Source organism: Phanerochaete carnosa (assembly GCF_000300595.1).
Source record: "Phanerochaete carnosa HHB-10118-sp unplaced genomic scaffold PHACAscaffold_4, whole genome shotgun sequence".
NCBI classification, from domain to species: Eukaryota; Fungi; Basidiomycota; class Agaricomycetes; order Polyporales; family Phanerochaetaceae; genus Phanerochaete; species Phanerochaete carnosa.
In genome coordinates, this window is record NW_006767631.1 from 2417849 (window position 1) to 2443350 (window position 25502).

General features: G+C 53.4%; 11 protein-coding genes across 11 annotated transcripts; 5 read left to right on the top strand and 6 right to left on the bottom strand.

Annotated features, from left to right (window-relative positions):
• Positions 1–73: 73 nt before the first annotated feature.
• PHACADRAFT_91589 (uncharacterized protein) lies at positions 74–1294 on the bottom strand (the record flags this gene model as incomplete). Its single annotated transcript, XM_007394718.1, has 3 exons — positions 74–959; positions 989–1069; positions 1122–1294. 3 exons carry the CDS (start codon positions 1292–1294, stop codon positions 74–76), a joined length of 1140 nt encoding a protein of 379 aa, XP_007394780.1.
• Positions 1295–1668: 374 nt separating this feature from the next.
• PHACADRAFT_172655 (uncharacterized protein) lies at positions 1669–7415 on the top strand. Its single transcript, XM_007394719.1, has 21 exons — positions 1669–1847; positions 1901–1957; positions 2015–2179; positions 2228–3074; positions 3126–3272; positions 3325–3431; positions 3486–3864; positions 3926–4257; positions 4314–4704; positions 4753–4871; positions 4925–5329; positions 5385–5480; positions 5531–5607; positions 5657–5839; positions 5895–6046; positions 6108–6231; positions 6283–6665; positions 6718–6735; positions 6788–6843; positions 6902–7009; positions 7064–7415. Exons 1-11 carry the CDS (start codon positions 1713–1715, stop codon positions 5123–5125), a joined length of 2880 nt encoding a protein of 959 aa, XP_007394781.1. The 5' UTR covers positions 1669–1712; the 3' UTR covers positions 5126–5329; positions 5385–5480; positions 5531–5607; positions 5657–5839; positions 5895–6046; positions 6108–6231; positions 6283–6665; positions 6718–6735; positions 6788–6843; positions 6902–7009; positions 7064–7415.
• On the bottom strand, positions 7370–8323 carry PHACADRAFT_254369 (uncharacterized protein). Its single transcript, XM_007394720.1, has 4 exons — positions 7806–8323; positions 7608–7753; positions 7446–7559; positions 7370–7393 (listed from the first exon to the last, which is right to left on the bottom strand). Exons 1-2 carry the CDS (start codon positions 8271–8273, stop codon positions 7688–7690), a joined length of 534 nt encoding a protein of 177 aa, XP_007394782.1. The 5' UTR covers positions 8274–8323; the 3' UTR covers positions 7370–7393; positions 7446–7559; positions 7608–7687.
• A 505-nt stretch (positions 8324–8828) lies between these two features.
• Positions 8829–9221, top strand: PHACADRAFT_254370 (uncharacterized protein). Its single transcript, XM_007394721.1, has one exon. It carries the CDS (start codon positions 8914–8916, stop codon positions 9133–9135), a length of 222 nt encoding a protein of 73 aa, XP_007394783.1. The 5' UTR covers positions 8829–8913; the 3' UTR covers positions 9136–9221.
• A 328-nt stretch (positions 9222–9549) lies between these two features.
• On the bottom strand, positions 9550–10128 carry PHACADRAFT_91861 (uncharacterized protein; the record flags this gene model as incomplete). Its single annotated transcript, XM_007394722.1, has 2 exons — positions 9550–9834; positions 9889–10128. 2 exons carry the CDS (start codon positions 10126–10128, stop codon positions 9550–9552), a joined length of 525 nt encoding a protein of 174 aa, XP_007394784.1.
• A 63-nt stretch (positions 10129–10191) lies between these two features.
• On the bottom strand, positions 10192–10377 carry PHACADRAFT_160509 (uncharacterized protein; the record flags this gene model as incomplete). The annotated part of the gene is made up of 1 exon (XM_007394723.1): positions 10192–10377. The coding sequence occupies one exon, from the start codon at positions 10375–10377 to the stop codon at positions 10192–10194; it is 186 nt and encodes a 61-aa protein (XP_007394785.1).
• Positions 10378–10847: 470 nt separating this feature from the next.
• PHACADRAFT_208126 (uncharacterized protein) lies at positions 10848–14291 on the bottom strand. The gene is made up of 7 exons (XM_007394724.1): positions 14047–14291; positions 13934–13997; positions 13527–13873; positions 13298–13474; positions 12883–13239; positions 12644–12829; positions 10848–12594 (listed from the first exon to the last, which is right to left on the bottom strand). Exons 1-7 carry the CDS (start codon positions 14221–14223, stop codon positions 12481–12483), a joined length of 1422 nt encoding a protein of 473 aa, XP_007394786.1. The 5' UTR covers positions 14224–14291; the 3' UTR covers positions 10848–12480.
• Positions 14292–14513: 222 nt separating this feature from the next.
• Positions 14514–15359, top strand: PHACADRAFT_254376 (uncharacterized protein). The gene has a single exon (XM_007394725.1). It carries the CDS (start codon positions 14593–14595, stop codon positions 15211–15213), a length of 621 nt encoding a protein of 206 aa, XP_007394787.1. The 5' UTR covers positions 14514–14592; the 3' UTR covers positions 15214–15359.
• Positions 15360–16059: 700 nt separating this feature from the next.
• PHACADRAFT_194534 (uncharacterized protein) lies at positions 16060–19357 on the top strand (the record flags this gene model as incomplete). The annotated part of the gene is made up of 6 exons (XM_007394726.1): positions 16060–16143; positions 16193–16756; positions 16813–17244; positions 17292–17684; positions 17739–18998; positions 19055–19357. 6 exons carry the CDS (start codon positions 16060–16062, stop codon positions 19355–19357), a joined length of 3036 nt encoding a protein of 1011 aa, XP_007394788.1.
• Positions 19358–19798: 441 nt separating this feature from the next.
• On the top strand, positions 19799–21116 carry PHACADRAFT_160515 (uncharacterized protein; the record flags this gene model as incomplete). The annotated part of the gene is made up of 6 exons (XM_007394727.1): positions 19799–20066; positions 20120–20337; positions 20412–20512; positions 20578–20743; positions 20797–20897; positions 20951–21116. 6 exons carry the CDS (start codon positions 19799–19801, stop codon positions 21114–21116), a joined length of 1020 nt encoding a protein of 339 aa, XP_007394789.1.
• Positions 21117–21323: 207 nt separating this feature from the next.
• PHACADRAFT_254378 (uncharacterized protein) lies at positions 21324–23752 on the bottom strand (the record flags this gene model as incomplete). The annotated part of the gene is made up of 5 exons (XM_007394728.1): positions 23599–23752; positions 23323–23409; positions 23095–23173; positions 21719–23046; positions 21324–21670 (listed from the first exon to the last, which is right to left on the bottom strand). Coding segments are annotated over exons 1-5 (1750 nt in total), but the record flags the coding sequence as incomplete, so codon positions are not given.
• Between the last annotated feature and the right edge of the window lie 1750 nt (positions 23753–25502).

Here is a 25502-nt window from a genome sequence, read left to right on the forward strand (position 1 = left end):
CAATTCTAACACCAGCAAAACCTAGTCCGCAGAGTGTGGTCAGCATACACCTACTCAAGATCGGTGCAGTCACCTACTTCTCGTTGAAAACCCACTCGACTTGCTCCTCTGGCTCCGACCCGTACCATTTAGCCGCAGACAAGTGTTCGCTTCTCTCAAGTGTCCTTGCTCCTAATTGGTCACCGACCCCCTTTAGGTCCTCCGGGATGTTCCAGGTCTCAATTGTGTCCAAGCCGATCTCCTGCGCTTTGAACTGCAGCGCTTCCAGAAGCGCGGGGAAGTCTTCTGCAGTGGAGCGCAAACGGGTCAGCACCATAACTCTTGTCTCCGGTTCAAACGTCCATGTCGCGAACGTGAGGCCCCTACTAGACACTAGCTGCACGCCCCAAGGCTCTGGCGGGTACACATGCCTAAGCCACGTGTCAATGGTTATGAGCCTGTGCATGCTGAACTGTCCAATGCCATTGTCCGGCAGGAAGGTGAACACGGTCTTGTGTTGCTTCTGCGCAAGCGCTGCTGCGTCGGACTTCATCAATTCCGCGTCTTGCTCCCAAATGTCGATACAGTCAGAGCGGCTGAGCCACCTCCACTGGTTCCGGTCTACGGACGCGTCAGATTGCGGAGGAACGTCCCAGTGCGTGCTTAGCACGCCGCAAACCGACCAACCAGGCTGGCCTGGCCTGGGGCCAGCTCTGAAATAGAACTCTCTGCCGACGTCGCTGTACAAGACGCTGAAGAGAGCGTCCTGCAAGGGTGATTCAGGCATTGTACCCCATTGGGATGGGAACTCAGGCAAAAACGAACGAGGAGCCAAGACCCAATGCAGGAGGCGCATCATGTGTGTGGCATAGCCCTTGCCTCTGTTTCGCGGTGGCGTGTAGACAGAGGCAATCTCATAGCCAAGGGCTTCGGTTGTGATCGAGGAGGTCGGCGTGGCTAGTATCACAGGACGACGGTACCTGTGCGGCCGATCAAGATCCATAGGAACGTTGCGAGCGGAAGGAAGGCGTACGTCTCGCAGCTACACTTGAAGTCCAGGGTGGTAGGGTCACTCCTGGAAGCCAGGACCCTGTCTTCTGTCAACGCGGTACTCCCACAAGTGAGCTGATGAGGATGCGTACCACGTCATAAGCTTGCCATTCGCAGCATGCTCCTGGAAGTCCATGATTTCGTCACGTTTGAGGTACTCCTCCATGCTCAGTCCGCGAGCCCATTCCATATGCGTGCGCTTACGGGACTCGATGACTTGCTCAGGAGTCGCGGCGAAAAGTGAGAGAGCTAAAACGTCCGTCATAATGCTCGAGGCGAAGAAGATGACGGTTGTAGGCTGGTGTTCGTGTTGCGTGTGTTATCATGTTTGGGTCGGAGACAAGCTTGAGATCAATGGGTGGCTCGAGACGAGCATTGGAATACTGAAGTTGCATGTTCATGTAACACAGTATCATCAAGGAAAAGAGAGTAAGCACGTGCTCCCCGTACTACAAAAATACGTGTGGCGTATATATCAGATTGGTGGCGAGAATACGCAAAGAGTATCTGCTTATGAGGTATCGAGTCTACCGACGCGACCCGAGGCAGAGCACGCTCATTCGATTAGCGCCATTCCCACGTGGATAAACCCTAACCTTGGAGTATCCAGTGTGTACGCGTCGCGCGAGCTACTCGCGCTGCATTTCACTTACGCTTACGCTACCTTCTGTTTGCTTTCCGCCATGGACGCCGACAACACAATCGCCATTCAAGTCCCTGCAAAGGACCCCAAGAAGCCTGAAGACAAGCCTGAAGACAAGGCAGAGAAGGACGGAAAGCCGAAGCCCGACGAGAAGGAGAAGGATGGCGAGGACCTGGTGCGTAGAGTCCTCTTCCGGCGTTACATGTAGCAGTTGTTGACTCAGAGTAGTCGCAAGAAGACCAGGAGCTCAAGAACGAGCTGGAGATGCTCGTAGAGCGGTTAAAGGTACGTGTACTCGTCTACATCCCAAGAGCCTCCGCGAACTCATGAGTACCTTACCAGGAGCCGGACACCGACCTCTACCGTCCGGCTCTCGAGACCTTACGCACCCTCATTAGAACCTCGACATCGTCCATGACCTCTGTTCCCAAACCTCTCAAGTTCCTCCACTCACATTACCCTGCGCTGCAAACACTGTACGAGACCTGGCCTCCATCGGAGAACAAGGTAGGACGTACTATGCCTCCAGGCAATCATGCGCTCACCCCGTCACAGGCATTGTTTGCAGACATTCTCTCTGTCCTTGCCATGACGTACTCCGATACCCAGCCGCGCGGCACGCTGCGATACCGCCTGCTGTCTGCCGCTCTTCTCCCAGACTCGAAGCACATCTCCGAACCTGGCCTCTGGGGACACGAATACGTGCGCCACCTTGCAGCGGAGCTCGGAGAAGAATATCGCGTGCGCGAGCTCGGAGAAGAAGAGGAAGAGCTCCCAGAGCAGCCCCAAGCAGTAGAGGGTGAGCCAAAGCCCGAGGAGAAGAAGCAGGAAGAGAAGAAGCCCAAGGTCGAGCCCATTGGCACGATTGAGGAATTGCGCGCTCTGGCGCTGGAGTGCGCGACGTTCTTGCTGCGCCATAACGCAGAGCCAGACGCGGTCGACCTGCTCGAAGAGCTCGAAATCGTGGACCAGATCACTCAACTGGTCGATGAAAACACCTTCGGACGCGTATGTCAGTATATGCTTGCTTGCGTATCGCTACTGCCGCAGCCCGACGACACGGTGTTCCTCCGCACGGCTCATGCAATCTACGTCAAGTTCTCGAGGTTCCCCGAAGCCCTCACCATCGCGATTCGCCTGAATGACCGCGAACTGATTAAACAGGACTTCCACGCGCCTGCGAACCCGCTTATGCAGCGCCAACTCGCATTCTTGCTCGCGCGTGCGCAGATACCCAAGGAGTGGGTCTTCCCAGACGAGAGTGAGGAGATTCCGGAGGATCTCTTGGATTGTCTGAGCAGCACTAGGCTCAGTCAATACTTCAAGGATTTTGGCAAAGAACTCGGTGTCCTCGAACCCAAGAGCTTGGAAGACGTCTACAAGTCACATTTAGAGAATACCAGTACGTGTTGACGTGTGGGTCAAGGGTATACCCTTCTAACTGCGTTTCCAGAGACGACAACGGCTAATGTCGACTCTGCGAGAGCGAACCTCGCGAGCACGTTTGTTAATGCTTTCGTCAACGCTGGCTTCGGAAACGACAAACTCATGGTGGAGGCCGAGGAAGGCAGCAGCTGGATATACAAGAACAAAGACCACGGTCAGTCTGCTGATATGCAATTGAAAGCTCACACCGCTCATCTTTGTCATAGGTATGATGAGTGCTGCGGCAAGTCTTGGTCTGAGCTTGCTGTGGGATACCGATGTCGGCCTTAGCCACGTCGATAAGTATACGTACTCCTCTGAGGAGCACATCAAGGTCTGTCTACCTCGTTATAAGCACTCTAGCCTCTTATGAACGTTTTTTTTTCAGGCTGGTGCCCTCCTCGCCACAGGTATCCTGAACACTGGCGTCCGCACTGAAGCTGATGCCGCGATGGCGCTGTTGGCTGAGTACGTCGACAACAAATCCGTTCCCCTCAAGATCAGTGCCATTGTAGGTCTCGGACTCGCGTACGCCGGCTCCGCAAGGGAAGACTTGCAGGCATTGTTGCTGCCTCTGGTCGGCGAGGACGGTGTTTCGATGGAGATTGCCAGCTTAGCTGCGCTCTCATTGGGCTTCATCTACGTTGGCAGCGGTGACGGCGACATCAGCAGTACAATCCTGCAAACGCTTATGGAGAGGGATACTAAGCAGCTCGACGAGAGGTGGGCTCGATATATGGCCCTCGGTCTGGCATTGCTCTACGTCGGTTCGTGCTCTTTCCGAGCTTCCGATATTCGTTTCACTTGACTGAATAAATGCATACGCAGGTCATCAAGATGCCACCGACGCTATCATCAGCGCTCTTCAGGCCATTGAGCACGAAGGCATCTCTAGCCAAGCGCAGGTTCTTGTCGACATGTGTGCGTATGCCGGCACGGGCAACGTGCTGAAGGTCCAGCAGTTCCTACATCTCTGTGACGAGCACTATAATGCCTCCAAGAAAGACGAAGACAAGGACGAGAAGAAGGAAGATGAGGAGAAAGAGGAGAAGCCGCAGAAAGACGACACCTTCCAGGCTCTTGCTGTCATCGGTATCTCACTCGTCGCCATGGGCGAGGAGATCGGCGCGGAGATGACATTGAGGCAGTTCAATCACCTGGTGAATTTCAGACCGAGTTGTCGGCAATACTGTACTAACAATCTCGATCCGTGTAGATGGCATATGGCGGCCCTGTCATCCGTAAAGCCATTCCACTAGCATTGGGTCTCGTTAGCGCCTCAAACCCTCAACTCCCTATCCTTGATATCCTTTCGAAATATAGCCACGACAACGACCTTGCCGTCGCACTCAACGCCATCTTTGCCATGGGCCTCGTCGGTGCCGGTACAAACAACGCACGGCTGGCACAGATGCTCCGACAACTGGCTGGCTACTACTACAAAGAGCCAGACTGCCTGTTTATGGTGCGGATAGCGCAGGGACTGGTGAACATGGGCAAAGGCACGATTACAATCAACCCTTTCTTCCACGACCGCCAGATCATGAGCAGGACCGCTATCGCAAGCTTGTTGTCCGTTCTACTGGCGTTTACGGACGCCCGGGGATGTAAGTTGTGCTTACTCTATGGAAACCATGTTTCTGACAGTTCCGTAGTTATCCTGGACAAGTACCACTGGATGCTGTACTTCTTAACACCTGCGATGTACCCCAGATTCCTCATCACGCTCAACGACCAGCTCGAAAACTTCCCTGTCACTGTCCGTGTAGGCCAGGTAAGTGTCATTAGTAATTTTCTCGTATCGTGAGGCTCACTAATGTCGCCAAGGCCGTGGACGTCGTTGGCCAGGCCGGCAAGCCAAGAACAATCTCCGGCTTCCAGACGCATTCGACACCAGTGCGTCTCGGTACGACAGAACGCGCAGAGCTCGCAACGGAGGAATACATTCCGTTCTCAAATGTCTTGGAGAACTTCGTCATCTTGCAGAAGAATCCGGGCTACGAGCGGGACGATAAGATGGACATATAATCATTTAGACCCAGCATGTGCGCTTTGTGTTGTAATACCACTACGTTGGTCATGAGCTTGTTTTCCCTTCATTTTCTCCTTTATGACCTTGTCGCGACTGAGAGAAGAGCGCATCAGGTGGCAGGCTGCTGGTTCGAGAACTCTTCGATGACGCTGAAAGGTTCGCGATACTCCGCTATCGGCGTAAATTGGACGTCTTTCAGTCTGGTTTCCACGAATATCAATTCTACACACAGGCGGCATGAGGAACAATGCATACCCGAACGCACTAGGACCTCCGCAAGCCAAGCCTTCTGGGGTCTTTGTCCACTTGGGATTGCCTGCCAGCGCGAGAACAGTGACACGTAGACCGTAACTATTCAAGCATGAATGCTGAATCTAAGACTCGGGTGACGAACAACCTACCGGTACTCTTGAGTGCCGATAGAGGATCCTGACTGCGAGTCGAGTATGGTTATTAGATCTGGGACCGTGACGACTATCTGAGGAATTATCTGCATCAAAAAAATCGGTGCGAAGGGAGGGTCGTACCTCATCCGGACGCCCTGGACACTCTCGGATGACATAGAGATTCTCGTTCTGGAACGGGATCCGCATACGGTCTTCAGGGCCCCAGGAGCGGGTGCTTCTGTCTACAACTCCGGTATCCTCCTCTTCGTCCGCTTGAAGAGGCACGATAGTGACAGAGCCCCACGTAAATCCCTTCCGTACTTCCTTACAATTGAAAGCCCTTGAGTCCATTTAGTATGAACAGAGTTGGATGACGCACTCGGTTAACGTTTATGATCTTCCCTACGAAGAGACAGGCCCCATTTTGAAGTTCAAGTACGGCCTTCGGTATATGGCTAATCTCGTTCCGCTTTCTGCACAGAGCGATGGCGCGTCCAATCCGCCAAGCTTGGGAGACGCTTGTGATAACCCCTGGCGAAGCAAGAATTGGCGATCTCAAACTAAAATCTTGAGGTATTGACGCGAGACACACCGTACTCCTGGCACGTCTTTCTTGTCAATGGCGCCATGCTAACGCCACTCCTTGACCCCATCTCAGTGGTGACTGTGCGAAGAATCGTCTCGACGGCATGCGGGTTGCTTGCTGATGGTAGAATCTGACAAAGAATGAGCTGCGCAGAGTGACACCTTGAGAAGGACCCGCGTACCACAGTGTTACCGATACCGTCAGAAATAGCGCAGGGCCAGAGACCACCCTCAATGTTGTAGGCTCCTGGTAGGCTACATCGAAGCTGACAAACATGCGTGCGTAACATTAGGCTATTTCTGCTCACCTTTGATACATCTGAAATACAGTATGCGAGTTTTATTGAGGTGTAATTGGTAGAGAACTCACGTTTGGATATGCTCTACCCATGAGGTCAGCATCTAACACCGACTTGCCCATCTCTGCGGCCACAATCATAGGCTGTATACCGTTACCACCACCGATCTCGTCCGAGATGGCACCTTCGAAGTCAGCCATCCCCAAGTACTTCATTAGAGCCCGAGCCGACGCGAGAATTTCGGTTCCGCCCTGGAGTCTTTCTATCTACAGCTCGAAGCATCGGTATATCTGAAATCCGGCCACATTGAGAACGTACTGAGACGCTGGGCGAACCCTATGGAAAGTTTAAGAGTGCTATCACACCTAGTTGTGTCTATTGTACGTACCATGAACATGCATCGCATAAAGATGGCATCTTCTTGGACGTCACCAGGGTCAACGACCTAAAGGTACAAATTTAGTCACTTTGTGCGTGGCATACTGTATGCAGCGGGTACCGGCCTTAATAACTTTTCCTTCCCGCAGCATTTGACGGGCCACAAGGAAAGGTGGGTAAGGAGACCCGCCGCCTCCCGTACCAAGCACACCGCATCCTTCGGCTATCCACTCTGCAGGGCATGCTTGAGCTTATGCCCGGCTTCGCATGACAAGTGATGTCGTACCGAGATCCAGTTCGCTCAACAGCCATTCGCGGCCATTGGTGATATGTGGGATATAGGCCTCAATATTCACTGATCGTATCACCCCTTCATCTTCCAGACGCAACACCTGTTTGTCAAGCTCTTTGATGTCCTCGAAGTCTGCATAGTTTGTGTCGTCTTCATTCACGGCGCCTCGCGAGACTTGCGAGGATAATTCTCCGGCGGCCTTGACCATTATCCTTGTTGCTTGGTTCGTGACGTACTATGGCCAAGCTTCAGCAAATTAGCCATGCAACTTCTTATCACTGACTTGAACAGGTAAATTGGTGACTTCGATGATCTTAATTGTTTCTAAGGATGCTTCATACCTAATTATATCAACAACGATTATGCAGAGACTTACCAGGCTTTGCGCCATAACGGATTGCCTTGTCTATTGCTTGAGCTTTGATGGCTTCTATGACGTCGTCAATGTTCCGGTCCTGCAAAATCTCTATAGTATCTATCTCTCCCGCGACTAACATAGCAACGTGAGCCGAGGTCCAAATTCTGAGGCCAAGCTAACCTTTGGCCATTGCTGCACCGGCGGCATTTGCAACGTCGAAGAACGGTGGGCGAATAATCTGCGAGACACCATTCAATGTGTCAGGAGCGATGATACTTCCACCGCCGACTAAGAGCAGCGTTGCATCTTCTGGAGAAGTTTTCATTCTGTCCAAATCTATTAGCGCACAAGCTACTAGGAGGACAGCAAAGAAACGTACTTATCAACAATACGTTCGAGGAGCCGCTTGATGGCGTCCCTGGACTTCTGTATAACGTCCGAAGAGATATCTGCGACTCGTACATTCTCGCCTATTTCCACCGTACCGTCAGCAACTACGACGTCAGTCGCGGTGAGGACGTCGCCGCCAAACACTTTTGCGTCTCGTGTCAGGTTATGTCCGACAGAGTCAGGACCGACCGTAACGGCATCGCCTGTCTCAGTCTGGTGAATCTTGACCCGAGAGCCTCCGCCAAGTCCGATAGACTGCACGTCAGCCATCGAGAAGTTTGTGCGAACTCCACCAATCTCAATGAAAGCGGCTGCTTGCCGTGGAAATCCGGAAGGAAGTAGAACGCCAGCATCTGTCGTGGTGCCGCCGATGTCGACTACTATGGTGGATTTCCCTTGGTGTGAAGTGAACTCCGAAGAACCGTCCATGCGTGCAAGGAATGCCGCACCGCGCATCGAATTCGTGGGACCAGATGCAAAGGTCCGGATAGGTAGCCTGGAGGCCTGAGTTGCAGATGTCAGCGTGCCATCGTTCTGCGTCAGGAAGAGCGGGCAATTGAGGTTGAGGGCTCGAATAGCTTTCTTGAAGTGACGAATAGTCCTCTGGGCAAAGGTGAGAATAGAGGCGTTGAGAATGGATGCGTTCTCCCGCTCCAATAGACCGACTTGGCCGACTGTCTGCAGGTTCAGGTCTCTCCAGCAGCTGGGTAAAGTGGAGAACGTACCTTCTCTAGAGCAAACGACATTGACACCAAGACCGACCTCACGACGCACAATCTTCGCGGCAGCATCTTCTTGAACGCCTTCGTTATCCAAGGGGGAGAAGACACCAGACATAACGACCTGAATCACAACACATTTAGACGATCGGCGGTAGAAGACGCGAAAGCGTCGCTGACATTATTGAGGCCTTTGGACTTGATAATTTGGCACTGTTCAACGATCTGGCTTTCCTGCATAGGAACAATTTCACGTCCATCGACTAGACGTCGGTGAGCCTTACGCCTAGTCATGACGCATAGACTTACTCTCCAAACCACCATCTACATAGCCAACATGCCCGTCCATTATTCGCCTGAGTTGCGGAGGGAAATCAATGAATGGTGGACACTGTCTCGTGTACGGGCCACAAATGCGTATGACGGCAACTTTTGATAGCCTACGGGCGTCCTGCTCCAGAACAGCATTGATGAAAGCTGTTGTACCTATGCTAACACAGGACACAGCCGAGGGCGATACGTTTGCTGCCTTCAAGAGTTCGTGGATGGCAGCCTCGATGCCGTCGGAAACATTGAGCGTCGTGGGTGCTTTGAAGTGAGCCAACACGCCACGGTTAGGCTCTGACACCCGAGTAATGTCTATCAGGACACCATCTGTGTTTGTGCCTGCAGTAGGGAGGTAAATCAATGTCTAACAGTCTTAGGACGGCGGCATAGTTACATACCTCCGACGTCGACACCGATGCGAAGCATATCGATAAGTGAATAAGCGGCACAGCAGGACAAAGCAAGAACGTCAGCCTAGGAGCTGAGGACAAGGCAGTACACTTAAAAGCCGACGGAAGATCACAGGAGAACGGCGAACTCTCAGAGTCCCACGAATGGCTTATCAGGCTGAGTGCACATGGAGTAAGGGAACAACCCGAGTTTGTTAAGAGATACGCGTTTTGAAGTAGATAAAATCGATAGCAGGGTCATCAGGGAGGGTTGGGAGCGGCGCGAGTCGTACGCACTTAACATACGCCACAATCACCGATCCATACTGGCTTTGTACTCTTTCCGTCTGCTCCCCCAGCCACTTGGTCTAGTGTATCCAAAACTTCCCATCCAGACTCTACGTCGCCGAATACGACATACTTTCCATTCATTTTGTTCAGCTTGGCGTTGTCATCGGTGAGGACAACAAAGAACTGGGACGAATTGGTGTTCTTCCCCGAGTTGGCCATGGCGAGAGATCCTCGCTGTACCTTACGCCTCAAGCCGTCTTTATCGTCGTTGAATTTACCGCCATATATCGACTGTAGACAAGTCAGTAGTCAGTACCGCAGTAAGAGTAAACCGGGAGGATGTACCTCGCCACCAGATCCATCTCCCCTTGTGATGTCTCCACCTTGAACGACAAATCCTTTGATAACCCTGTGCATTGGGCAGCCGACGTAATGCAGTTTTTTGTTCGGAGCATTTTTGCACATGCCATTCTCCCCCGTACAAAGTGCCAGGAAGTTAGCCCGCGTCTTCGCGAGCCCATGAGCATCGTCCAGCTTGAACACTAGTCTACCGGCGCAAAGCGGACGAGGAGGAGCAAAATGCATCTCCAAGGAGCTCTAGAGAAATCGACGTAAGAAGTTGATGTCGTCCAAAGCGTACAGATAGGTTCAATGCACATCAAGTTCCTTCAGTATGTCCTGCTGTTCCTCCGAGAGCTCTTCGAGAGTGGATGGAAAGCCATACATAGTACAGCTCTTTTGCAGCAAAAGGTTTGTGGCATCATAAGCAGCCTTCTCTCTGGCATATGCGTCGCAGTCGCCGATGTAAATGTCCAGCCAAGCTTTCGAAGTCATGGGTCCAGTTCAGAATTCAGACTCAGGGAGACCCCGAGGTTAGATGTGGTGCCAGAGTGCCTGGTGGACCCCGATTACTTGTCTTCGAGGACGCCGAGCAGACACGGCGAACCGACAACCTGACCTGCCACTACCTCCAAAACGACCAGCTATGGTAACGATACAACGACCTGTGAAAGGCTCACGCATCTCTTCGTTCTATCCGGTGCATGAGCTGCCGCCTCTAACATCGCTTGACAGCGCATTCCAGCTGCAAGAGTACATCTCGCTGTTGATCCGCCTCAATGTACACGACGTCGACACAATCGTATCGCTCCCGGGAAAGAGTAGTTCGCACGACCGAGACTCGAGCGACGGCTCCGAAAGCCCAGCCGACAAGGAGGGAAAGAGTGAGGTTACAGTAGATGAGTCGTGCTGGATATACGAGCAGCTTCGGTGCGTGTTGGCGTCTTGCGCGTCTTACTTGGCCATTAACGCGTTCTTGGGGATGTAGACGACTTGCACAGGACTTGTCCCATCCCCTGATTACCACTTTGCAGCAAGAGTGTACTCGTCAGACATGTCCCGAGATGAAAGCCGGCGAATGGCTGTACCTTTGTGTTGCTCACGGGAATGAAGGTGCCATGGAGGTTCGTTACACGCTCATGCTCCCCAGCAGCCTCTAACTGCGCTCCGTAGCAATGTTGCGCCATTGACTACATATTGCATACACTCGATAGCGCCACGGCATTGCTCAACTCGCCACGCGCTTTTCCATCTCGGTTCGTATAGTCGGATGTCTCTGTAGTCATAGGTGTCCTTACTCTCATTGGTGCAGTTTATCCATACCCCCAGCATCAACACGCCACTTCTCTTCCCTCGCGCGTCGACTGGGGCGCATCTTCGCGCATGCTTACTACCACCACCGCGAAGCATTCGAGCAAGCAGAGGCCGAATCCTCGCTATATGCGCGCTTTCTTGCTCTTACCTCAAAGTTCGCACTGGTATCGACCGATTTCCTCGTGATACCTCCCCGCATGAGCATTCACACGAGCTCGCGAGACGAAGAGGAGGACGGTGACGGCGAAGACAACAGCCCTGAAGAAGAAGAACCGTCAGACGCGTCCGACATCAGTCGCGAGGACTACATGAATACAGCGCGCCGCATCCCTAGCCAGGAGCGCGGATGGCTGTTGCAACCGTCTGGCATCCTCACCGGCAAGGATAGAGGCATTAGCTCGCCCGGCATAACGGACGACGCGCGCAATGCGAGCCCGCGCAAAGGACGTAGCCGTACAGACACAATGGTCTACAGCGAGTCTGTCAATGTTGCGGAAGAGCTCGCCAAGAGTCGGGGATTCTCGGAGGTGGAACTAGACAGCGCCGTAGCGCAGGAGCGTATATTGTCCACCGAGGAGCCACTGGCCGCAGCAGAGGAGGTGCCGGTAGAGGCGCCTCAGGAGGCGACATCAGAACAGCCGGAAGCACATGAGGTTTCGGCCACTGATGTCGCGGAGGCTTCGGTGTCTGCAACCGAAGAGGCACAGTCGGAGTCTCTTCAGCTAGCACCCGCTGAGGTACCAGCAGGGGAAGAGAAGGCAGTAGCTGAGGAGGACGAAGGGCACGAGGTAGAGCTTTCGGTTGAGAGCACTCAGGAGGAAGTCGACGTCACTGAAGGCGGCGAGCCCGAATCCCCTGCAGAAGCAGAGCAGCCCACTGAGCCTGCTGCTCCCGAAGAACCGGAGGCCGACATTGCTACCGAGCCAGCCGAAGAGCCAACAGCTGAAACTCAGGAAGAGGACAAACGCGAGATTGTGGAAGAACACGCTTCGTACGTTGAGGTTGCCGTGAGCGAGCCACCTACTCATGAAGAATCACATGTGGAGCCTGCTGCTGAGGAGGAAAACCCCGAGGTAGAGGCAGAGACGTAAGAGTTTTGTAGTGACTATTATACTCGTTACATCTCGTGCATATTGCCATTTACTGCATGGCCAGCTACTCTTCTCGTTGGTGTTGTTTCTCGCCGGGATATATATCTCTTATTTCTCTTTACCATACTGTAAAACGGACCGACGGTGATCCGTGGCGCGCACGCAAGAGCGAAGCTAGTGCAATCGCTCCTCGTTAGCTGGTGCGAACCACCAGGAACTGCTCCGGAATTTCTGGGCTTTCGTATGGTCCTAGTTGCAACTCCATCTCGACCTCCCCGTTCTCGTTAACTCTGGGCAATCTTTCCACCTATGAAGAATGTTAGTAACAGTCGCTGAACGAAAACACGTCAACAGACCTGATTAACCCTCGTGTTGAAACCAATTTGCTTCAAAGCCGGGAGGCCACTCTGTCTGAGAATCGACAGAACTAGCTCTCTGGGAACAACAGGTATACTCTCAGAGTCGGACTCGGGTCCTATCGGACGGTTGACATGGACCGCGCGCAGCGACTTTGCTACCGATAAACAGAGCCCTAATTCGTTCTAAGATATATTATGAATGGTCTCGGTGAGTGACGCGATGTGAATGAACTTACAAGATCCGTACGATCCAGTACTACGAACAACTGCTCGAGCTTCGGGCATCTCGCGCATATGTCCCTCACAGCGTCGAGGCTCATGCGCAGGCGGTGCACAGAGAACCTGCGCAAGCGCTCGCCGTGTGCTGCGACAATGTTGTGGCAGAACCGATCGTCAAGTCCCGCCGCTTTGAGGTCCCCGCCAAGAGAAGACACGTGGAAGAATTCGAGAGGCGAGGCAGCGAGCAAGCTGGTGACTCCCCAAGTCCATGGGCTCTGTGAAGTAGACGAGCGGCTTTCAACGGTCAGGGTGATAGACTTCAGGCGTCGCAAGGACTGAGAAACGGCGCAGAGTTCGCTAAGGCGGTGGATGTCCTGTGGATTGGTGGAATGAGGAAAGAGAGCGCAAGAGAGCGCAAGGAAGCCGACTGACGAAGGATGGAGAAACGTCTTCTAGGCCAAGCCCTCTCAAGCCGACTTCAGACTTCGAAATAATGGCCCACACTCCAACATGTGTGACCTTCGGACAACCAACGAGGTACAAATACTCGAGATTGACCATGTATTCTGACAGCGTCTCGAGTAACTCGTCTGTAACAGCGTTCGAAGACTAGTTGAATATGCGTCAGCACAGGCGGAGATGCACTGGATGACGTATTCACCTGACAGAGTAGCGTTAGATGCTGCAGAGTCGGCGCAGTATTTTGCACCCATATTGAGAGAATATTCAACACCTCAGGACTAGGCATGATCAAGGAGATCTTGCGGAGGTGTTTGAAATCGGGCAAGAGTCCTGGTTTGAAGTAGAAGAAGTTGTGTCCATTGATCTCTAGCTCAGCTAGATGTTGGGCTTGCTGCAGGGTCAAAATAATATCGTTTGAGAGGGACCCGTCTCTCGTCAATGTGCAAGAGCGTAGATTGACGCAGCTGCGAATTGCTTGAAGCGAGAGTGTCATGAGTTGCTCCCGCTCCGTCGAGGCGATCATCGCTCGTGGGAAGTCTCGCAGAGCTAGGAACAAAGACAACTCCATGAGCTGAATCCATTTCGACCCAATTTACTAGTGCGTACTGAGCTGAACGACATGCTTCGCCAAGTGGGGACAGTTGGCGAGTGTGCGGAGCAGTTGACGAACCTATGCAAATATTCAGTTCCCGGAATAGTATGAAGACATGGAATATCACCTTGACTTTCGCCTCCTTATGCCAGGAGTATATGAAGATTCGGCGGTACAGAAATTGTACGCCAAACGCATGAAATGTGCTATTTACCAAGCAGACACTCGCCAAATGGTTTGGGGGAATGATTTCCTGTAGAATATTGGGCAGCAGATCTACTGGTAATGCGGAGAAGCGGTCCATTATTCTAGGTGGAAGAGGTACATGCGATGTCGAGTAGACATCCTAAACCATCAATGCCTGTGTCAAGGAGAGGGCGGACCGACCATACCTAAGCGCTAGTATGCTGACGTAAGGCGTGCGAGGGTTAGGGTTAAGCATGAAACCACGCTGTTCGAACCTCCGAGCTTCACCCACACTTATTCTCGCCGTCCGCGTACAAACCAGTTATCTCAACCTACACCCACGTCCAAAAGTCTGTTTAAATTTTGCCACTGGTTGTGACGCGCATTAACCATGCTTGTTGTAGTGAGCTACCTACCTGGCTATTTTGCCTTTCCTCCGCAGGCGGAGCGAACGCGTTTGCCTTTATCCTCGTCCTCTGCGGAGAACATGGATCAGCCATCTCAGGCCCCCTCCGTAGGAAATACGCGTCAGAATGACGAAGACAAACATGCCAAGTCCAAGGAGCGGCAGCGACACGCCCAGCTCGAAGAAAAACGCAAGCAACGCCAGCAGCAAGAACGTCACGAAGCATACCTCTCAGAGCTCGCTTGGGTTCGCTCAGGTGGTATCTTGCGCGATGCGCGTGGTCGCAGGGATAAGGTTCGCACTGTATGGATGCAGGAGGAGATTCGCCTGCAGGACGAGGAGAAGAGAATTATGGATCAATGGAACGCATATGAGCTGCGTTGGAAGGCCCTCAACGCGTCAAGAGGCCCTGTCACATGGGGAGACATACCTTGGCCCTCTAGCATCCCTCCAAATTCGTCCAGCGACCTCACGCACGAAGCAGTGTCCGAATTCATATTGTCTACCCTCAAAGTTCGAGGAGCCACAGGGTCGCACAGGGAGCGCATACGCTCCTCACTTTTGCGATGGCATCCTGACAAGATGTCTGCGCTTATCTCGCGGGTGCAAGAGGAAGAACGCGACGAAGTGCGGGAAGGGATCAACGCTGCCTTCAGGTCTTTGAAACAGCTACAGGACGAAGGGAAGCAGGCATGCTGTTAGGTCCCTACGCTCCGTCGTGTTTGTTTACTTCTCACATCTCTTCTGCTTTACTTACATGTTTGTTGGTTCGGGGTACCAGTGCCACTAATACCCGTATGTATTTAGACCTGGAAGTGTAATATAATCTCGGAATTTTGGATATACTTTGGAGAATTCAGTCGGGGATGCACTACATGGGAAGTTGCTGCCGCATCCCTGGCGTGCACTTTGCACGAACCCTTGATCCAGCGAGAGACAGTACGAGATATTATATATTATGCCTCAGCTGTCTTGCCTGGGGGCGCCGGTAGACTAGCCGGTCTGGACTTGAGCGCCGCCTGCCAATTCGCCGTCTTAAGAAGGTCTTTTACAGCATTCTTGCAGTTACTTGGCGATTCGAAGGGTTCCATAGCTAGTTAATAGGTCGAATGAGAGTTCAATAGGCCCAAGAGCGGTACATCCGAATATTTTGTGGTAGTCAGTTCTGCCCGGCAGTATGCTGCCGAAACCGGTTGGAGGTCAGAATTACAGCTCCGCTGAGCATCTCTCTCCATCACCTCCACCTTCCTATCTTGCCAGCGACGACTGGACCGAGACTAGGACGCGGACGCGGGGATGGGCTCGTATTACCGCGATTCCTCCTTCCAACAGGAACGTGCAAGTCCCATCTTCTCTCCGCCCGTCGCGAGCGGTAGCAGCCAGCGTACACATGAGCATGAGGACAGTGATCAAAGGAACGGCCCGACGCGCTACTGCTCCGTGAGGGGCTGCACGTCGGTCTTGCCGCTCAATTATGGAAACAAAATGTGCGACGTGTGTAGGGGACGACACCGAATATATGCTAGCACGAAGCGGGCGAAGCGTAAGATGGAGAAAGCAGCACTGGGTCTACAGAATGGCTGGGTTCCTGGAGACGACCGTGATCCTGTAAACGCATCACCAGAGCCGGAGGTATGTTTTCATTCTCTGAGCTATCATTTTGTCGTAAACATGCCATTAGCCTACTTCTCCCGAGCAAGCATCCCAATCTTTTGTCTACTCCGGGAGCACATCTTGGGACCCGACCCTCGACCCGCGATTGTTTCAATCAGTCGCTAGTTCTTCCTCCGAGCTTGCGGGGGCATTAACCCTGCCTGTTCCTACGACTTCACGGCCCAGATCACCTACTCAGCCTCAGGTACCTGCCCTGCACCCTAGCACCAGCGTTCCTCCTGACACCGGATGTCCTGATGCGTCCGGCAATATTGTGTGCCCTCCATTTCAGCAGTCCAGAGCGCACACACCGCAACAGCATAAAGGCGAAATCTCTGTGCAAAGTATATCTGAGGTCGCTGCTATCCAGCCCGATGGGTCGCTTCCCCCGCGTTTCTGTTCCATTAAGGGCTGCAAGACTGTAATGGACGGGAATTCCCTATTCAAGATGTGCGAGACCTGCCGGAGCAAGTACAAGACCTACGGTAACACGAAGCGCAAGAAGTGGAAAGAGGAGAAGGCCAAGGCTATTGCGGAGATGGAGCGACAGCGCGAGGAGCAGAACAGAGTCCGAGCAGAGCAGGGCCTACCTGTGAGCCGATACATCATCTCGAGCTGGTATATATGCTTATCATGAGCTCTTCCCAGCCTTTACCTGCCGTCAATACATTAGCTTGGCCTGAAGATAACATGGCAGAACGCGCAGTCAACACTAGTATCCCGCGAATGTGTACTGTATCTCACTGTCGCGAGATTCTGCCTGTCGGGTACGAGTACCTCCGCTGCGAACGACATCGCATTCAAAATCGACACCACAGCAAGCTGAAGCGCGTTCGTGACAAGGATGCGAAAGCACTAGCACTCGAGGGATGGTTTGCGACTCTTGCTGGCTCTGCCGCATCCAGTTCACAAATGGTGTACCAGGCCACACAGCCGTACGAACCTCCAGAAACGAACACTCTCTCGGAAGGTTCCGGTAGCGAACAGGGTCCTGGGGGGTCTACGGGTGACGTGCTCGGAATGGAAGAGCAGCAACACGCTTCTGTTTCGAATGCGAATGTCAAGATAGTCGAACCTCAGGTGCGCGATCTGGTGCTGTATGTAGTCTTGATCTGACTGTATGTTAGGTCATCATTTTCGGAGTGCCACCTGCTGCTCGTGGAGTTCGCCGTACGAATCATGTCTGTACCATCAAAGGCTGCCACAACCTGCTCTCTCCCTCTACTCCGTGGAAGATGTGCGACGATTGCCGTGCGCACGAGCGGACGGTTCGAAAAATTAGAGCACTCCGCGAGAGTGGCATGATGGTTGACCCCTTGCCCCCGCGGATGCCGCCAAGGGAGCGGAAGGAGAAGCAGTCGAAGGAGAAGCAGGCAACGAGGAGCACGAATGATATGAACGGAGATGGAGAGCATTCTTCCCGCAGCGTGTCACCTGAGCCCAATGATGAGGATGGTGACGGCTCCAGTCTCGTTTTCATAAATCCGGTGCTACTCAGTGAAAACACAGGCGCGACCGAGGTCGGTTCATTTCTGATTTTTTACACTTGCATCTTATGAAACACTCATGTGCAGTCTGCCCTGTGCGCCAATGCTGAAATTTCCTTCGTCATGGCCGACCAAGAGGGCAATATCTCTGAACCTTCCGAACCTGTCCAACAGGAAAGAGCAGTCGAACAAACACACGGCTTATCTCTCGTACTTACTCCAGCACAAGTAGAACCAACACCTGTTACGTCAAAGAAGAAGACTAAGAAAGATACTAACAAGCTACCCAGCGCCACAACAGCTACGGCAGCCGTGACTGAGGTGATCCAACCCCAAGCGTCGGCTTCGGTTACACTGACAACAACCGCGAGTTCCCCTACGTTGCATTCTCTGACGGCTGCAGGAACTCCGGCGCAACAACCACTACCTCCTGCGCCATATGGTGTACCTTGTTACATGCCTCCGCCCGGGTATGGTGTACCGTACCCGCCACCAGGCGCACCTTATCCTTTTGCGGCGCCACCCCCTCCGCAGCACCTTCCGCCCGCCTTCCCCCGCGACGGTTTTGCGCCATCGCCGATGTTTCAGCCACCCTACGCAGGCTATGCAGGTTACCCACTGCCATATCCTCCGCCGTACGGTTATTACCCTCACCCGTATCCTTACCTCCCACCTCCGCCTCCTTTAGCACCGGGGATTCAACCTCTACCGCCACATCCACAGGCACCTGATGCGAATGAATCTATCAGCATTGATCCAACAACGAGCACAAACCAGCCGAGTGTTCCCTCAGCGGTTGCCACCTCCGGTAACAACGCGGCAAGTGCACCTGCTCCAACACCGGCGTCGTCTCCGTGGCGCCCGTCACCACCGGCAGACCCATCCATTATGTATTCTATGTTCCCTGTCCGGCTCGTGGACACATCCAGATCCGCCGAAGGCACCATCTCCGACCCAGCCACTGCTGGATTGCTCGTGCATCCACCGCCAGCGACGATGATCACGATGTCGGTGAGTGAGAAGCACAAGCAAACCGAGGTGATTTTCGTGGACAAGCCACCGGAGAAGCGTAAACGGAGGAAAGCTGATATGGCGGCTGTGGAAGCGTACCTGAAACGCCGGGAGGAAGAGAGGGTACAGGCTGGGCAGAGCTCGGCTCAGGCTGATGTGCAAGTCCAATCTGGTAATGGAATCATCCAGAGCCAAGCTATGCCTACCTCTACACCGAACATCCAGCCCGTATTGCCTGTTACACCGGCACCCGTAAATGCGGCCGCTTCGGCTGTCGTTCTACCGCGCGCTAGCGAATCTCCTCCACAGTCGAACGAGTCTCAGCTTACCCGGCCTGTGAGTTCTGTCGCAGCCCGTGAGTTTGCTGAATCCTGACCCAAATTCTACCTCAGTGCGGCAATAAGCTTTGCAATCGTACGCTATCTGCTGCGGACATTGGTACGATATGCGAGCGGTGCAAGGAGAAGATCAAGAAGCGCACCTTGAGGGTGAAGAAGCGATTCAAGCTCGTCAAAGCATCCCCTTCCTCCTCGTCCAAGCTCCTGGAGAAGGCGCGCCTAGGACAGCAAGACCCTGCGATTGGAGAAGACAACGAAGGCGAGGGTGAGGATGTGCAAGAAATGATGGTGGGACATCCTGCCGGAGACCCGTCGTCTCTGGTTCTTTCTTCTACTACGTTCATTGGTACAACATGAAGATAATTATCCTACTGCAAAGCGTTATAGTCAGCTCTTAGATTCTTCAGGCCTCTTCGACGTGCAACTACAAGTAGCCATTTGCTAAATTACACAAACTCACCAGGTGCAATCTGGTATTACCACTGCAGCCACCATGCTGACTTCTTCCCAGGCAAGTCTGCGTGAGACCTAATTAGAGTTGCGTCTGACAGGCGACTCGACGACCCTTGCTACTCGCCGCATTGTCATCTGGGCCACGTGCATCGATAAAGTGCATAGAGCAACAGCTCTATCATTCTCATTTGCGAGAGGATAGTTCCACGCGCAAACCGCATGTTCAGACGCAATCTCGACCGCCTCAGTAAAGCTCGAGGTATGATAAGGGACAGATTTAACAGGGTCTACGGCGCGTCGCCATCGTAGGACTTGTACCCTCTCTTCCCCTTCACACCGTTAGTAATGTCGAAGTCCAAGACCAAGGCCCTCTCCGGGAAGGCCCAGCTTCACGACGTTCCGGAGCCTGTGCCCATCCCCGCTGATGTCAATCGGGATCCAGAATCGCTGCTCAAATTGTCCTGCAAGCTGTCGTTGACTAGCGGCGATTTCATCGACACTAAGTTCTATGCATACACTCGCAGAAAAAGCTCCAGTGAGGTCTACGCCCCTCAGCCGATTTACGCCAACAGCTACCTGTTACGGGCGAGAGCGCCGGAGTATTTTGAACCTCGTGAGCTGCTTCCCAATGCCTGACTTGCGTCGGCTGTCTCTGATTGTTATCAGTATTGCTGCAGGGTTATGGCGGGGATTGTATCATTGCTCCTCTGAACGGGCCATTCCCGGATGAGTTTCCTGTTGAAGCCAGCGGATGTGGTCACGAGTCGGACAGTGATATCGAAGACGACGAGCAAGAGTCTGATGGATCCGCAGGCTCTGGACTGACAAGTACGATATCGTTTTCGCTCTCGTCCACCACTAGCCCCCCTGCTGAGGACAAGAAGGTGGGACGTTATTGTTGCTTGCTGATTTTTCCTCGCACTACTGACGCCGTGCTGTTATACTCTTGCCATCGTAGAAAGGCACCGATGATGATTCTGGCGATACAGACGATAAACATGATATCGTTACAGGAAATGTCGGCCGCATTCGCTTGATGCGTGACTTCGCATATCCTACGTGCGTAGTAGTTGCCTACTCACAGTCCATGGTAAATCTTCCCCTGATCACTGTCTTTCCGCCAGGTGGAAAGCCTTCATTTTCTATCTCTACACAGGAGACATCGCATTTGCACCATTGAAGAGCGAAGTGCGGACGAAGCCCAACTCGTCGGATGTAGCGAGACGCGAGAACTTCACGCCCTCCCCCCCGCTTTGCTCTCCAAAGTCAATGTACAGACTTGCTGACGAAGTAGGCATTCCATTTGTTTATCCTTTCCCAGCTTGTCTGATGCTTTATGTCAGCTGGGCTTGAAAGACCTGAAAGACAGGGCACGAAGGGATATAGAATCTAAGATTTCTGAGCAGAATATCCTGGTGGAACTCTTTTCGTCCTTCACGGCCAGGTAAGACGTGGTGGGCCTATATTCATGCTTGCTAATCCCCAATGCGCCGATAGATATGACGAAATCCGAGACATGGAGGTCGCTTACGCTCATGACAGCGCAAGGGGTGCCGTAACGCGTGGGATCTACGAATGGATGAGCTCTATACCTCCGGATGGGCTGAAGCACAACGCAGGCGTTATAGCTCAGATCATCCAGAGATTTGGAGGCCACTATTGATCTTCCCAGTTTTCTACACTGCAAGCCTTTCGGCCTGTATCGATATAGCACGGGCAACGCTTGCGCCTCAGTGCTATGACGTTGCAAAGCAAGCGTTATTTTGTAGCAAAGCGTTATAGCCACGACATAGCTTGAGGCACTGTAGGATGTATCATAGAGGCGACCGATCATGTACTTCTCGACTCGCTCGTGCTGAGATGAGTGTGACTAACGTGAGGACTATATATTGGCTACCGATTCATTCCAAACTGTCCGGTGTCGTTATATTACCATTACTGCGTGCAGTGCGAACTAGATGACATTCTTGTGTATTAGATGATTCCAAAGTTCCTTCCTCTGCCTCGTCTACATCCTCCGATCTAAGGTCAGCTACATTACACATTACCAACATCGCCGGGTCAGGTAGCAAGCGCAGAATGCCAGGAGACTAGGGGCATTACTCTAGCGAGTGAATAGCCTGCTCCGTCATCTCCTCTGCTAGCGCCTTCTCGCCTGCCTCCGTGAGGGCGGGCATCCCGGACTCAACATCCCAGATGAAATATTTCGGCACATACCTATCCCAAGTCAGCAACACGTAGCAAAAGACGCGAACATATACTCACTTCTCACCCCGCTGCTTCCTTCCTGCTTCCTCCTCCCGCTGCCGTTGTTCAATGGCCTGCTTGAACTTGTTCGCCTCGCTATACTCCTTCCGCAGCAGCCGGTCGGTGACGTTCTGCCACATCCGCCGGCTCTCCTTCTCCTCCTGCTTGTCAAGATCACGTACAAGCTTCGGGATCGGATACAACATCGACAGGTCGATAAGTGGCACCCATTCATCCGCAGGTAGGCTGAGCGTCGATCCCGACTTGGCGGGGAAGAATGCCGAGTTGAGTTTGTACCTGATCAGATGCCGCCAGCTGCCGACGAACGTCGCCACGATGCGCTCCTTGGACACATGCTTAACCTTCGTCCAGGCCTGCGCCTCCTCAAGGTTGTCGAGGTCGTACGTGTGCACGACGGCGTCGAGTGCGAAGTTGGCCTTGCCGATCCAGCTCTCCTCCCTGTAATCGATGATGGAGCGCAGACCGACACGCTTGCCCTTGTCCTTCCCGCCCGGCACGATCCAGCCGGGGCCGTCCGTGCACGTCACGTATGTGCTCTCGCTGACGGTGATGTAAAAGCTCCCGCGCAGAATGCCGTTCACGTGCGCAGGCGGGTGCGACATGTGGTAACGCTCCGGCTTCCCGTCTTCGCTGATGCGGTCCTCAACTCGCAGGAAGATACCCTTGTTGTGTGTGCCCGGAGCGACGCGCACGGTTGTCCCGCTGACCTTAGCGCTGATCTGGTCGATGCCGCACATGCTCACCCGCCGAGTAGGGCACACAGCATGGTAAGCGGACACAGGCGGGTGATGTGAGATCTGCTCCGTCAGATACAATGTGCGTAATCGCCGTGGTTCGCCGTCTGTGATCATCGGAGACGTCACGGGCGAGTCCTCCTCGATGAGCTGCACAGACGAGGTCGACACGTTGCCGGGAAGGCCCTTCAGCCTCTCGCGCTCCGACGCGGACAGGATCTTCTGCGGCGCGTTCGGGTCGAGCGTGAGCTGCTCGAGCTCAGCTTCGATCTGCTCCTCGATGGCGGATGTCGCAGGCGTACTGTTCGTTGGCGTGCCGACACCTGATACCGTGGAGTTCGACAAGCGTCCATTCGCGCTCCTTGGGCTGCCGGTTTTCCGACTGAGTCCGCTGGTTCCGCTGGTACCACTCTTCACACTACTTGAGTCGGCTGTCGAGTACACGCTTTCGGCCGCTGCGGGTGCGAGGTAGAGGCGTTGCACTGGCATCTGTAGCCGGCTACCCTCTGGGTACGACACTGGTAAGACGTCCCAGTGTGCGCGGAAGTGTTCCCCGATGACAGAGTTGTATGGTTTGCAGACTTTGCCATGCTGAAACCATGGTGAGCCCCAGTGATACGTCAAAGACGAAACACATACAATGAACTTGAGGTCCTTGGAGAATGCGAATCGAAGGACGGCAATCATGCGTTCAAACGCGTCGTCCGAGTCATTGATACTGTTGCAGAATATGTCGGATGATCGAACAAGATGAGGAACGTGCGCGGTTCGCCAAGCGATCAGGAAGCGTCGCAGAGAGGGCGCAGCGGCGGATGATGATTGTCTGGGTCAGCCTTGGGCTCCCCGCCTGAGTGTGTGTACACGTACGCAGCAAACAGGTCCGGCCTGTCTAGATAATGCCAATACTCGAGATTCGGAATAGGTTCGAGGAGCGATGCAGGAAGGGACAGTCGCCTAAGTGATCAAGTCAGCATAATTGCTCGCAGGCGGTTGCTATGAACGCGAGCAAGAAAGGGTGGTGACTCTCTCGACCATGGACGCAGCGCATGGTACCATGATAGTCTCCGTCTACGAATCGTGACGAATATCTTCGCATCGGAGATGGTAGGGTTGTCGGCAAAGTCTGTGACGTTGAGTACGTACATTGACGCGATATCCTTCACTCCAAAGCACTTCTTGACGAGTGAGACAATCATCTTGAGCTTGCCACTGTCGCCCGCATCGCCCGTGTCGGGCACAGAGACGGGAGGCTCGGAGGTGTCGATCTCGTCGTTCGGGGTGGACATGGTGGTTGATCAAAGTCGTCTGTGCGGATGGGGGCGTATTAGCGCGGCTAGGACAGCCGCAATTATGGAGTATATAAAAAGAGAAAAGATGGTAAAAGCAACAGCCCGCGGGGATCAAGAGAAGAGAAAGATGAGAGCTGTGCAGAATAAGAACGTGGCAGAGCAAAAGAAGCTGTAAAGCGAAATGCGCAGCGCAACTGCCACCACTTCAACTCGCCAAGCACAAGCTGATTACCCGTGAGATATCCCACGAACAAAAGCAGTTAGATCAGTCTTTTCATTAGCGGGCGATTCCAGTCCTACACGTACACAGCCAACCCGGAGATTCTGTGAGGTTCACTATAGGGATTGCGCGATATCGAAGGTGACCGTCCTGCCAGAGTACCACACGGTTTACAGTTTACAGAGCTGACTACGCTACATGACGTAACTCAGGGCGCCACGCTTCAGATGGCTTAAGAATCGTTGTACTGTACATGTCACAGAATCTTACATGCTCGAGATCTTTCTCCTGTGGACTTGCCGTGGTTTCAATAACAACAGCGGATAGGACCAGTCCGCTTGCAAGCTCGCGTCGCACCCCGAGCCCAAGCGGGGTGCAAGACGCATGTAGCCTCCACAGAGCGCAGCGACTAGACCATGGCCGGCGAGCCTAGCTGCTTGCCACAGTGAGGAGGCTGATCTCGCGTTCTGTGAAATCGGACACGATAGAATAATGATACATCCAAGATATGAACGGCATGGCCAACCGGCAGCAGCCCTACCGCTCCTCGCCGTACAACCGATATCGGCGGGGCTCCGTTGTGATACCCAGCAACTCCCGGAACCGGTCCAACGACGGAAGTCGTACGTCTCGTATTCGCCCGTCCTGGTGTTGAGATTGAACCGCATCGCGAGGGTCGTGCACATAGGGTTCCTGGCTGGCACGATCTCGCGTGGCTGAGCCATCAAGTCGGCAGCTCGAGGTGCTCCTCTGAAATTACATGACCGAAGATGCAAGGCACATATCGCAGGTAAGCGGACATCGGTGGTAACGGAGGATGGGCTCTGTGCACAGTGATCCTAGTAAGATAGCGCTCTAGGTGACAGCATCTACAGCCAGGATGCTGGCAGTTCAGACTTAGGAGACTGGATAAGGTCGGGTACTGAAGTTGGAACGCTGCTTGGAAGGATAGTTCAGAGGTGAAGCGAGGCGACGAGGGGGGACTATAAGACTTACGACGGCGTTAAGGGACATGGGTGAGTGAGCTTAAGTTTGGTTCTCTTGATAGGATCAAGTAAACCAAACCACAGCTGATCTTGTTAGATCCCATCGATATGTCGATACCGAGTCAGGTCTGCATCCTCGCACATCTTGACCTCTCCCACCACCATCCTGTCTATCTACAGCGTACGCTCGAGCCCCGTGGATGCCCAGAAGTTATGCATCGTGTGCAAGCAAGCTGGCGAACTGCCAGCTGCGTAGCGCCACAATTCCACCCAACCAAGCGCGGCACAGACCTCCTCCAAGCGACGTCCCTGCAAATGTTCGTGCCCCTTCCAAACGTGCCGTATTCTGATCAGCGGCCATCTCACATGCCCACCTCCGAAGCGGAGGCCGCTCCACCTGCCGTACGATTATCTTCATATCAGGCCACTATGAAGCTCAAATCACTACCCTCTTTCCGCTACAACGCGCTCGGGGGTGCACTGAGTGCCGCCTAGGACAGGATATAAGCACGGGCAGGCAGGACTGCTCGACAGATGCCGGGGTGCGAATGC